At 53.1% G+C, this 13,406-nt stretch overlaps 1 protein-coding gene across 4 annotated transcripts in view; it reads right to left on the reverse strand.

Annotated features, from left to right (window-relative positions):
- PFKL (phosphofructokinase, liver type) overlaps positions 1-813 on the reverse strand; it is a 44,118-nt gene extending 43,305 nt beyond the window's left edge. Inside the window, exon 1 of one of the 4 annotated variants that reach the window (XM_005303665.5) lies at positions 562-813. In XM_005303665.5, coding sequence (XP_005303722.2) covers positions 562-649 — 88 coding nt within the window. In that variant the 5' untranslated portion in view covers positions 650-813. The remainder of the gene's footprint in view (positions 1-561) is intronic. The other 3 variants (XM_005303666.5, XM_065556209.1, XM_065556210.1) reach the window with 3 other exon arrangements.
- Between the last annotated feature and the right edge of the window lie 12,593 nt (positions 814-13,406).

Below are 13,406 nucleotides of genomic sequence, written 5' to 3' on the forward strand. Positions count from 1 at the left end.
GAGGCCTGGGTGCTGCACCTATGGGTGTCAGGGTGAGAGGGGATCCCCACCTGGCTCCCCTGCATTGCCCTGACCTCTATGCCACTGGCCAGGCCCTCTGCCCAAGCATGTCCCCCTCTGCCCTCCAGGACCCAGGCACTACCATGCCACCTGGGCCGGGAAGGGTTCAGGGATCGACTGGTGATGTCTGGCAACCCCACACAGGCTCTGCAATGGACCTCTCAGAGCTGCCCACCCGACCATCGAGCGCTCTGGGGGCGATTAGCAAAGGCGCCCCCTCCTCCGCGAGGTTGTTCAGAGGGCGGAACCTCGCCTCTGGGATCTATTGCTCAGGCCGGTCGCCATGACTAGAGGCACGTTCACCAACAGCACACGTGACTCGGGTTTGGGCACGTGCGAACCGAGAACCTCGGGCCCCCTCGGGGGAGGGGGGAGCGAGCCCGTGTAGCCCCCTCCCCAGGGTCGGGGGGCAGATTGGGGGCAGCCCCCCGGGGAGCGGAGGAATCTTGGGGGGCGGGCGGGACGCAGCGCCCCGGGGAGCGGAGGGGGCGGGGGGCTCACCTTGTGCGTCCCCCCCGCTGGTGAGCACCGCCAGGGCCATACCGGCCCCCGACATCCGCAGCTTCTCCAGGTCTAGCGCCGCCGCCATCCCGCCAACTCAGCGCCTCCCCGCCGCCAGCACAGCACGGGCAGTAGCCAGTCGAGCGCCGCCTCCCCGCGACCTTCAGCTTCGCTCCGCCCTGCCCGGGCCCCCGCCCCGCTGCTGCTGCGTCCGGGACTGCCAGCCCCGCGTATGGAGACACCCCAGCTCCCGCCCCCATATAGAGACAGCCCCGACCCCCCGCTCCGGCCACTGACACCCCCCTGCAGTGACACCCCCTCCCCAGCAACCCCCACCTGCCACTGACACCCATATAGAGACAGCCCCGACCCCCCCTCCTCCGGGCACTGACACCCCCCTGCAGTGACACCCCCTCCCCAGCAACCCCCACCTGCCACTGACACCCATATAGAGACAGCCCCGACCCCCCCTCCTCCAGGCACTGACACCCCCCTGCAGTGACACCCCCTCCCCAGCAACCCCCACCTGCCACTGACACCCCGCCCCCATATAGAGACAGCCCCGACCCCCCCCTTCTCCGGGCACTGACACCCCCTGCAGTGACACCCCCACCTGCCACTGACACCCATATAGAGACAGCCCCGACCCCCCCCTCCTCCGGGCACTGACACCCCCCTGCAGTGACACCCCCTCCCCAGCAACCCCCACCTGCCACTGACACCCATATAGAGACAGCCCTGACCCCCCCCCTTCTCCGGGCACTGACACCCCCCTGCAGTGACACCCCCTCCCCAGGAACCCCCACCTGCCACTGACACCCCGCCCCCATATAGAGACAGCTCCACCCCCCCTCCGGGCACTGACACCCCCTGCAGTGACACCCCCTCCCCAGGAACCCCCACCTGCCACTGACACCCCGCCCCCATATAGAGACAGCTCCACCCCCCCTCCAGGCACTGACACCCCCCTGCAGTGACAACCCCTCCCCAGCAACCCCCACCGGCCACTGACACCCATATAGAGACAGCCCCGACCCCCTGCCTCCCACTTACACCCAGGGCCGGCTTTAGGCCAATTCAACCAATTTCCCTGAATTGGGCCCCGCGCCTAAGCCCCGGTACGGCGAACCGGCATGGCTCGGCTTCCCCAGGGGGCCCTTTAAATTGCCACCAGAGCCCCACTGCTGGAGCCCTGGGGTAGGGCTGCGAGGCTCTGGGGGCCATTTAAAAAGTCCGGGGCTCCTGCTGCCTCTACCGCCCCGGCCCTTTAAATAGCCGCTGGAGCCCCACCACTTCCCCAGGGCTCCCTCGACTATTTAAAGGGCTGGGGTGGTAGAAGCAGGGGAGCCCCGGGCCCTTTAAATAGCCCCCAGAGCCCTGGGATAGCGGGGGCTCTAGCTGCCTCTGCTACACCCCCTGCGCTGCCTGCAGCCAGGCCCTGTCTCCAGCCAGCCCCTGCTGCACCCCCTGCCCGCAGCCAGCCCCTGCTGCACCCTCTGCTCTGCCTCCAGCCCCGCACCCCCTGCCTGCACCCCCTGCCCTGTCCTGCCTGCACAAGCCCCGCCCGCCCTGCCTACAGCCAACCCTTGCCGCACCCTCTGCCCTGTCTCCAGCCAACCCCTGCCGCACCCCCTGCGGCCCTCCCCGAAGCCAGCCAGCCCCGCCCGCCCTGCCCTGCCTACAGCCAACCCTTGCCGCACCCTCTGCCCTGTCTCCAGCCAACCCCTGCCGCACCCCCTGCGGCCCTCCCCGAAGCCAGCCAGCCCCGCCCGCCCTGCCCTGCCTACAGCCAACCCTTGCCGCACCCTCTGCCCAGTCTCCAGCCAACCCCTGCCACACACCCCTGCCTGAAGCCAGCCAGTCCTGCACTCCTCTGTCTCCAGCCCTGCCAACCCCTGCCACACACCCCTGCGACCCTGCCTGAAGCCAGCCAGCCCGCCCCACACACCCCTGTCTCCAGCCAGCCCTGCACCCCTTGCCCTGCCTGCAGCCAGACCCTACCTCCAGTCAGCCCCTGCCCTGCCTCCAGCCAGCCCTATGTCCAGTGGTGCCCTGCAGTTCCCAGGGCAGTAACCCTGCACACCTGCTTCAATGAGGGGCCCTGGGACCCACACATGTGCACACACACCCCCAGGGAGTGGCGGGGACCCACACATGTGAAACGGAGCTCATTATTAACCGATCAACAGCATATATGACACAATGTGCAAAATATATAAAATTATTATTTATATAGTTATGAAAAGTAAATAATACATGGAAGAAATGAAAGGCTTTTTTTTATGTTTTTTGTTGTTGTTGTTGTTAGTCATCCCTGCTGGGGCCCCACCGAAAATGTTCGAATTGGGCCCCGCACTTCCTAAAGCCGGCCCTGCTTATACACCCGCCCCAGCAAACACCTCCTGCTAATGATACCCCGCCTCCATATAGAGGCAGTCCCGAACCCCCTGCCACCTCCCTGCAGTGACACCCCAGCCCTGGCAAACCTCTGCTTTCCAATGATACCCAGTCCCCCTGCAGATATACCCAGCAACCTCCTGCCCCCCACTGACACTTCCCTGCAGAGACACTATGGCCCCAGCAATCCCCACCTGCCAGTAACACCCAGCCCCTACCCTGTCCAGAGACACCCTGACCCCACCAACCCTCTGTCTGCCACTGACACCCAGTCCCCCTGCAGAGCCACCCTGGCCCCAGCAACCCCCAACCCCTTGTCCAGAGATGCCCCAACCCGCTGCTTCTCCCTGCCAGTTACACCCAGCCCCTTTGCAGAGATACCTCAACCCCAGCAACCCCTGCCTAGCAGTGACACCCAGTCCCAGACACTGTCCCCCTTACAGACCTGGCCCCATTCAGTACCACCCCCAACACTGCCACCATATCACCTGTGGGCGAGCAATTGAACAAAGCAATCACTATGTTTGACCCCTCAGTCTTCAGCCTCAAAGAAACCCCCAACACCTTCACAAGAGGAGCCAGCCCGCAGCCTGCTCTGAAACTGCACTACACCCTGCTGGCCTCGGCTAGTCTCTCCCCATGAGCATCTTCCCCCTTGGCATTTGCCCATGCCATTGGCTTCCTCAGTCCCTCCTGTCTATTCCCCTGACTACTACTACTGTCCCACCTGCCGCCTCCTCCTCACCGTACATGCTGTCTGCTCTGCTCCTCTCCAGGGCCTCTGCAGTCCAGCTCCCCTGAAGCAGCCCCCACCAAGGGCAACAGTCACCCTCTCCCAGCCAGGTCTCAAGGCCTCTTCCACTCCATCCACGATCTTCATCCTGATCACACCCTTCATTCCCCAATAGCCTTACCCAGAGGAGCTTTTGATAGTTCTCGAGGTACCCTGGACTATGTCACATTGTTACCCTGTCCCTCTAGCAAGAGGTAGACTGGCCCGTTGGAGCTGGGTGTTAGCACCCAAAGACCACTAGCCTTTCCGCCACACAAGCACTCTCCTCTGGACTATTCCTTGCAGATTAACAATAGGTGAATCCATGTCCCATTGAATCATTCCCCTGGGATATCCAGCCCTTGACGCTGGCTACTTACAGAAATAGCACATCCTCTGCCCCAGAGGTGCAGTGAACCCCAGTTTACCAGTGTTATCTTAAATCACCATTCCTCACACAGCACTTGTGAATACTTATAATAAAACAAGTAGGGCTGTCAAGCAATTAAAAAAATTAATCATAATTAATCACACTGTTAAACAATAATAGAATACCATTTATTTAAATATTTTGGATGTTTTCTACATTTTCATATATATTGATTTCAATTATGTAACTCTTCTGCCCATCTGAGCTGGCAGCAACAAGGGCCGGGTTCAGTAGCTAGGGGTTACGTTTCAATAACACAATGCAAAACCGGCTCGAGCCCCCACCCAGTGACCTCAGACAATTACTTATCACCCCCCGGGTGCCTCTAAGAGGCAATACTTCCCCTCTCGCAAGCACGGAGTCTGAGTGTAGCAAAATCCTTTTAATAAAGGAGGGAAACAATGAGGCATTATATGGGGAAACACCACAAACAGGATTCGTAACACAAACCATGAGCAAAAGACCCACCCACCCCCAAGTAAGTTTGGAAGTATCCTTCCCCCCACCCCCCGGGACTTAAGTAGAGCAACCCAAAAAATCACCCAAAGTCCCACACCCCAAAAGTCTCTTGAGTCTAGCAACCCAAAAAAATCACCCAAAGTCCCAACAGTCCAGCAACCCAAAAGTCTCTGTCCCTGGTCAGTGCAGCCCCAGATTTCAAAAGTTTATCTGCAGAGTTTTATCTCCCAGCCGGGGGGGGGGGGGAAGGGGGAGCACCTTACATGGTCCAAGGCCAACTGCCCCACCTCTCCATGGGCTTCTGCTGCAGCCTTCACCGTGAGCCAGTCCACCAGCCGTCCCACAAACAGTTCTGCTCCACCAGCTACTCAGCAATATATCTTCAGGCCCACTCAACAGCACTCAGTAATTTTAGCTTTTTAGTGATAGTAGCTTATAGTAGAGGAGCCTCAGTGCTAGTACACCATTAGCCCAAAGTGAATTCAGCTCAGCAGCCTGTAACTAGACTCCTAATAGAATTAAAATTAGTTCTGATATTCCACACTAGAGAGAAGAAGGAGGAGGCAGCAGCATAGCAACTGGTATTTCAGGCCCTCAAAGAGGGGGCCCATGCCATCAGATACAAATGCCTATCCCCATTTCCTCTCAATTCACTGGGTTTTGGAACCCATGTCCCTTGTCTAGCGAGTGCTACTTAGTTGATGGCGAGTCCCTCTGTCATAAAAGTTTCATTGTCCTTGAGTCACATAATCAGGGTAACAACACTTTATTCTTCCTGCCCCAATAACAGAGAAACTGGGGATCCCACAGCAGCCAAAGTGACCATTTGGGCTCATGCTAGGCAGGGTGGGTGTGCCTATGCAAACAAGATCAGCCCCTGAAGTTCTTTTCCACAAGTCTCCACAATTCACCACCAGATGTCAGGGTAGAGCTCATCCTGACTCTGCTTACAATTACAACACAATACAAAGTGTACAGTGCTCACTCTATATTATTTTTATTACAAATATTTGCACTGTAAAAAAGATAAACAAAAGAAATAGTATTTTTCAATTCACCTCATACAAGTACCATAGTGCAATCTCTTTATCGTGAAAGTTGAACTTACAAATGTAGAATTATGTACAAAAAATGACTGCATTCAAAAACAAAATAATGTAAAACTTTAGAGGCTATAAGTTCACTCAGTCCTACTTCTTGTTCAGCAAGTCTCTGAGACAAACAAGCTTGTTTGCAGGAGATAATGCTACCTGCTTCTTGTTTGCAATGTCACCTGAAAGTGAGAACAGTCATGGCACTGTTGTAGCCGGCATTGCAAGATATTTATGTGACAGATGCACTAAAGATTCATATGTCCCTTCATGCTTCAACCACCATTCCAGAAGACATGCGTCCATGCTAATGACGCGTTCTGCTTGATAATGATCCAAAGCACTGCGGATCAACGCATGTTCATTTTCATCATCTGAGTCAGATGTCACCAGCAGAAGGTTCATTTTCTTTTTTGGTGATTCGGGTTCTGTAGTTTCCGCATCAGAGTGTTGTTCTTTAAAGACTTCTGAAAGCATTCTCCATACCTTGTCCCTCTCAGGTTTTGGAAGGCACTTCAGATTCCTAAACCTTGGGTCTAGTGATGTAGCTATATTTAGAAATCTCACATTGATATCTTCTTTGTGTTTTGTCAAATCTACAGTGAAAGTGTTCTTAAAATGAACAACATGTGCTGGATCATCATCCAAGACTGCTATAACATGAAATACATGGCAGAATGTGGGTAAAACAGAGCAGGAGACATACAGTTCTCCCCCAAGGAGTTCAGTCATAAATTTAATTAATGCTTTTATTTTTTAATAAGCGTCATCAGCATAGAAGTATGTCTGGAATGGTGGTTGAAGCATGAAGGGACATACAAATGTTATGTCAATGGCAGTATCATAGAATATCAGGGTTGAAAGGGACCTCAGGAGGTCATCTAGTCCAACCCCCTGCTCAAAGCAGGACCAATCCCCAGACAGATTTTTGCCCCAAATCCCTAAATGGCCCCCTCAAAGACTAAACTCCCAACCCTGGGTTTAGCAGGGACTCGGTGCAGGCGACACCATTTCAGATCCAGGGTGAACCCATGATCTTCCTCGAGGATGGGCAAGTGTACCAACATCTAGGCACGCCCACAGGTTTCCTTGTCCAGCAGACACCTGAGGATATCATCACGGAGATCCTATGAGATGTGGCCAGGATCGACTCCTCCCTACTGGCACCATGGCAGAAGATCAACGCCTTGAACACCTTCCTGATCCCCCGTATTTCATTCATTCTGAGGGGATCTGCTGTGATGAAGGTACCTCTTAACAAAGCAGACAACACCATCAGGCAGCTAGTGAAGAAGTGGATGTTTCTTCCCCAGAGAGTCAGCAATGAACTGGTGTACATCTCGCACAGGCAGGGTGGTGCCATCGTCCCTCGTATGGGTGATCTCTGCGACATTGCGGTGATCACTCATGCCTTCCGTCTTCTGACGTGCCCGGATACCATGGTGAGGAACATTGCAGAAAGTGCTATGCAGGATGTCATCAGAAGCGAATTGCAAGGACCCCTCCAACCAAGATGTCACCACCTACCTGAGTGGCTCACAGGAAGGCGAATTTGGAAGAGACGGAGGAGACTTTGCTTTGCTCTGGACTCATGTCCGCAATGCTACTCAACAACTGGAGATGTGTATAGGCTGCCGCTGGATGTGGTGTGAGGAATGCCAGGACTTGGGAGTCCTGGTACCACAGGTAAAGAATGCAGAGCACACAGTTGTCACTCTGAGAGTTAGAACCATGCTGGAGAGGACCCTGAAGGATGGCATCTGCTGCCAATATGTGAAAAACCTGAAACGGAAGCCAGACCAGGGCAAGGCATTCAAGGTGACGTGCAAGTGGGATGCCAGCAACCACTTCCTCCCTGGGGGCAGCTTCACCCGATTTGCCGACTGGAGGTTCATCCACAGGGCCCGGCTCAACTGCGTTCCGCTGAACGGAGCCGTCTGCCATGGAAATCTGGACAAGCGATGCAGGAAGTGTGGCTATGGCAATGAGACCTTACCGCACGTCCTATGTAGCTGCAAGCCCCATTCCAGAGCCTGGCAGCTGTGACACAATGCATCCAAGATCGCCTAGTCCGAGCCATCCCGCCACCCGTAGGGAAGGTGGCCATGAACTCTGCCATCCCTGGAACCGATAGACAACTGCAGCCGGACATCGTCATCACCAACGAGGACCAGAAGAAGATTATGATGGTGGATGTCACAGTGCCCTTCGAGAACAGGACCCTGGCCTTCCACGATGCCTGAGCTTGAAAGGTGGAGAAATACACCCCTCTGGCCGAAACCTTGAGAGCTAATGGTTACCAGGTTCAGACACACGTGCTGATCATTGGAGCCCTCGGTGCATGGGACACCAGTGACAAGTGAGTGTTGAGAGAATGTGGAATCAGTCAGCACTATGCTTGGCTGATGCAGCAATTCATGGTGTTGGATGCCATCAGGTGGTCGAGGGACATCTACATAGAACACATCACCGGACATCAGTAATACCAGGAGGATGAGCTGAAGAGCCAATGAGAAGCATAGTCGGGAAAGTAACTGAAATATTTTCCTCATGGATTGTATTTTCAAAATGGACAACCTACGTTCAATTCTCAATTACTGAGGGACAATCTTCACTCACTGATATATTTTCTTTCCACAACCAACTCTCTGTATAACTTTTCATGAGTGATGTACCCAAATACTTGGATGCTAATATCTAAACCAGGGGTCTCAAAGTCCCGGCCCGCGGGCCACCTGCGGCCTGAGAACCTTCTGTGACGTTATTGACATAAACTGGGACCATATAGATCATTGTTGCAACCAAGGTCCTGTAGTGGCACCCAAATCTTGTATAAAGGGGGTCAAATGGGGTGTCTAAGACAAGGTTATGGTTTACTGGTTATGATTATGCTGTCTATATGTGTGTATCAGTTTTGTAGTTGAAGTTATGAATATTGGCTCTATACTGTCTGTATGGCAAACTTATGCTATGCTTCTGGGTGACATCCCAGACAAGCTGGGATTAGCTCTGACTAGCCTGCTTGATGGCCCATTAAGGACCATCAGCTATACAATGGACCCCTTGAGAGAAGGCAAATATGCCTTCAGACTCAGCAAAGTATGCAGGGACTGGCCCATGTGACTCCAGGCTCCATTTTGCTGTAATTTTCCACAGTAAGAACAAAGAGGTGTTCTTACACCTGGAAAAGACTATATAAGGCTGATGCCTCATCTCCATTTTGTCTTCAATCCTGCTTCTTACCTCTGGAAGGACTTTGCTACAAGCCAAAGCTTTGAACAAAGGACTGAATGACCCATCCCAGCGGGGATGTACTCCAGAGACTTGATTTGAACCTGCAGTTTATTCTATCACTGCTGCAAGCCTGAACCAAGAACTTTGCCATTACTATATGTAATTGATTCCATGTAACCAATTCTAACTCTCATCTCTATCTTTTTTCTTTTATCAATAAGCCTTTAGATTTTAGATTCTAAAGGTTTCAGAGTAGCAGCCGTGTTAGTCTGTATCCGCAAAAAGAACATGAGTACTTGTGGCACCTTAGAGACTAACAAATTTATTAGAGCATAAGCTTTCGTGGACTACAGCCCACTTCTTCGAATGCATATAGAGTGGAATAAATATTGAGGAGATATATATATACACACATACAGAGAGCATAAACAGGTGGGGGTTGTCTTACCAACTCTGAGGGTATGTCTACACTACGGGATTAATCCGAATTTATATAATTCGAATTTGGGAAACAGATTGTATAAAGTCGAAATGTATGCGGCCACACTAAGCACATTAATTCGGCGGTGTGCGTCCAAGTACCAGGGCTAGCGTCGATTTACTGCAGCGTTGCACTCTGGGTAGCTATCCCATAGCTATCCCATAGTTCCCGCAGTCTCCCGCGCCCATTGGAATTCTGGGTTGAGATCCCAGTGCCTGATGGGACAAAAAACATCGTCGCAGGTGGTTCTGGGTACAGCCTCACCTCCTCCCTCACTCCCTCCCTCCCTGCATGAAAGCAACGGACAGCAGACAACCATTTCGCGCCTTTTTTCCTGGGTGAACACTGCAGACTCCATACCACGGCAAGCATGGAGCCCGCTCAGCTCAAGACAGCAGTCATGAACATTGTAAACACCTCGTGCGTTCTCGTGGAGTTTATGCTGAGCCAGGACCAGAAAAACGAGGCAAAGAGGCAGCAGCGGCGGCAGCGCAGCGACAAGCATGATGAGGACATGGACATGGACACGGACACAGAATTCTGTGAAACCACGGGCCCCGGTGCTTTGGAGATCATGTTGTTAATGGGGCAGGTTCTAGCCATGGAACGCCGATTCTGGGCAAGGGAAACAAGCACAGACTGGTGGGACCACATAGTGTTGCAGGTGTGGGATGATTCCCAGTGGCTGCAGAACTTTCGCATGCGTAAGGGCACTTTCATGGAACTTTGTGACTTGCTGTCCCCTGCCCTGAAACGCCAGAATACCAAGATGAGAGCAGCCCTCACAGTTGAGAAGCGCGTGGCGATAGCCCTGTGGAAGCTTGCAACGCCAGACAGCTACCGGTCAGTCGGGAATCAATTTGGAGTGGGCAAATCTACTGTGGGGGCTGCTGTGATGCAAGTAGCCAAAACAATCACTCAGGTGCTGCTACGAAAGTTAGTGACTCTGGGAAATGTGCAGGCCATAGTGGATGGCTTTGCTGCAATGGGATTCCCTAACTGTGGTGGGGCGATAGATGGAACCCATATCCCTATCTTGGCACCGGAGCACCAAGCCACCGAGTACATAAACCGCAAGGGGTACTTTTCCATGGTGCTGCAAGCACTTGTGGATCACAAGGGACGTTTCACCAACATCAACGCGGGCTGGGCGGGAAGGGTTCATGACGCTCGCGTCTTCAGGAACACTACTCTGTTTAAAGGGCTGCAGCAAGGGACTTACTTTCCGGACCAGAAAATAACCGTTGGGGATGTTGAAATGCCAATAGTTATTCTTGGGGACCCAGCCTACCCCTTAATGCCATGGCTCATGAAGCCATACACAGGCAGCCTGGACAGGAGTCAGGAGCTGTTCAACTACAGGCTGAGCAAGTGCAGAATGGTGGTAGAATGTGCATTTGGCCGTTTAAAAGGTCGCTGGCGTTCATTATTGACTCGCTCTGACCTCAGCCAAAGAAATCTCCCCATTGTTATTTCTGCTTGCTGCGTGCTCCACAATCTCTGTGAAAGTAAGGGGGAGACCTTTATGGCGGGGTGGGAGGCTGAGGCAAATCGCCTGGCTGCTGATTACGCGCAGCCAGACACCAGGGCGATTAGAAGAGCACACCAGGAAGCGCTGAGCATCAGAGAAGCTTTGAAAACCAGTTTCATGACTGGCCAGGCTACAGTGTGAAATATCTGTTTGTTTCTCCTTCATGAATACCTGCCCCCTTTATTGACTCATTTTCTGTAAGGAACCCACCCTCCCCCTTCCCCCAGCTTGCTTTCAAACCAAATAAAGTCACTATCATTTAAAAATCATTTATTCTTTATTAATAGATTAGAAAAAGAGGGAGGGAACCCGGGTGGGATTTGGGAGGAGGATCGGTGGGAAGGAAAAGGCCACTAAAAAAAGGTTAAAAAAATGACAGCCTTTTGCTTGGGCTGTCCACTGGGGTGGAATGGGAAGGTGTACGGAGCCTCCCCCCCCCCGCGTTCTTACACGTCTGGGTGAGGAGGATATGGAACATGGGGAGGGGGGTACAGGGGCTGTAGCGGCAGTCTGTTTTCCTGCAGCCGTTCCTGAAACTCCACCAGACGCCGGAGCATGTCTGTTTGCTCACGCAGCAGCCCCAGCGTTGCATCCTGCCTCCTCTGATCTTCCTGCCGCCACCTCTCATCTCGAGCATCTCTCCTCTCCTCACGTTGGTCCCTCCTGTCCTCACATTGGTCCCTCATGTCCTCACGTTGGTCCCTCCTGTCCTCACGTTCACTGGCTTCTTTCCTATACTTTGCAACCGTTTCCTTCCACTCATTCAGATGAGCTCTGTCACTGCGGCTGGATTCCATAATTTCTGAAAACATCTCGTCTCGCGTCTTCTTCTTACGACGCCTTATCTGTGATAGCCTTCGGGATGGAGGAGGGAGGCTTGAGGAATTTGCAGCTGCTGTAGAGAGGGGAAAGAAGAGAGAATTGTTTAAAAAGATACATTTTGCAGAACAATGCTTATACTCTTTCACGGTGACCAACACTATTCACATTACATAGCACATGTGATTTCTGTGCAAGGTCGCATTTTGCCTCTTAATACTGAGTGCCTGTGCCTGTGGCTTTGCTGCTAGAGATCACAGGTCCGGGCAACAGAATTCGGCTTGCATGCGGCCATGGTAAGCCATTGTCTTACGGCTTCTGCGCCCTCCTTACCCACATACCAAGCAAAGCCCGTAGAGTGCTGCGGTTTTTCTGTTAACATTCAGCAGCAGCAGAAAACAAACTAACCCCCCCCCCACCATGAATTCTCTGGGATGATCGCTGTACCCCTCCCCCCACCGCGTGGCTTGTATCAGGGAAGATCCCTGCAGGAACCAAACTAACCCCCCCCCGCCGCCCCCCTCCCGCCATAAATTCTCTGGGATGATCACGGTACCCCTCCCCCCACCGCGTGGCTGGTAACAGGGAAGATCCCTGCTAGCCAAACGCGAAAAGCTCAGGGCCAATTTCCCATCTGCGCTTGGCTAACTGCAGGGAAGGATTTATTTTCAGCCACAGGCAAACAGCCCAGTAGGAACGGCCACTTCTGTCCCCTTAATTAAGTTCCCGTATTTCAACCAGGTTACCATGAGTGATATCACTCTCCTGAGGATTACACAACAAGATAAAGAACGGATGTTGCTTGAATGCCAGCAAACACTGGGACCATACACTGCCAGGCTTTGTCAGGCAATGATACCAGATTACTTGCTGCAAGCATGGCGTGGTCAAGTGTCCTACCATGGAGGACGGAATAAGGATGCACTGCCCAGAAACCTTGTGGCAAGGCTTTTGGAGTACCTCCAGGAGAGCTTCATGGAGATGTCCCTGGAGGATTTCCGCTCCATCCCCAGACACGTTAACAGACTTTTCCAGTAGCTGAACTGACCGCGAATGCATCCCAAGTCCTCAGGGCAAAGTAATCATTAAAAACCGTTTGCTTTTAAAACAAGTTTTATATTTTAAAAGGTAAACTCACCTGAGGTCCCTTCCATGGGGTCAGGGTCTTGGATACTGGCTTGGGAGGGTTGGGAGGGTACTTCAGTCAGGGTGAGAAAAAGATCCTGGCTGTTGGGGAGAACGGAGTGCTGTGTGCTCTCTGCAAGCTTGTCCTCCTCCTCCTCCTCCTCCTCCTCTCCCCCATCGGCAGAATCCTCAGGTGTAGCTGATGAGACTATCCCCGACCCGGAATCCACGATCACAGGTGGGGTAGTGGTGGCGGCCCCCCCCTAGAATTGCATGCAGCTCGGCGTAGAAGCAGCATGTCCGCGGCTCTGACCCAGAGCGACCGTTTGCCTCCTTTGTTTTTTGATAGGCTTGTCTGAGCTCCTTGACTTTCACACGGCACTGATCTGAGTCCCTATTGTGGCCTCTCTCCATCATGCCCTTGGAGATTTTTTCAAAAGTTTTGGCATTTCGTCTTTTAGAACGAAGTTCTGCTAGCACTGAATCCTCTCCCCATATAGCGATCA

The sequence above is a fragment of the Chrysemys picta genome, chromosome 9 (assembly GCF_011386835.1).
Source record: "Chrysemys picta bellii isolate R12L10 chromosome 9, ASM1138683v2, whole genome shotgun sequence".
NCBI lineage: Eukaryota > Metazoa > Chordata > Testudines > Emydidae > Chrysemys > Chrysemys picta.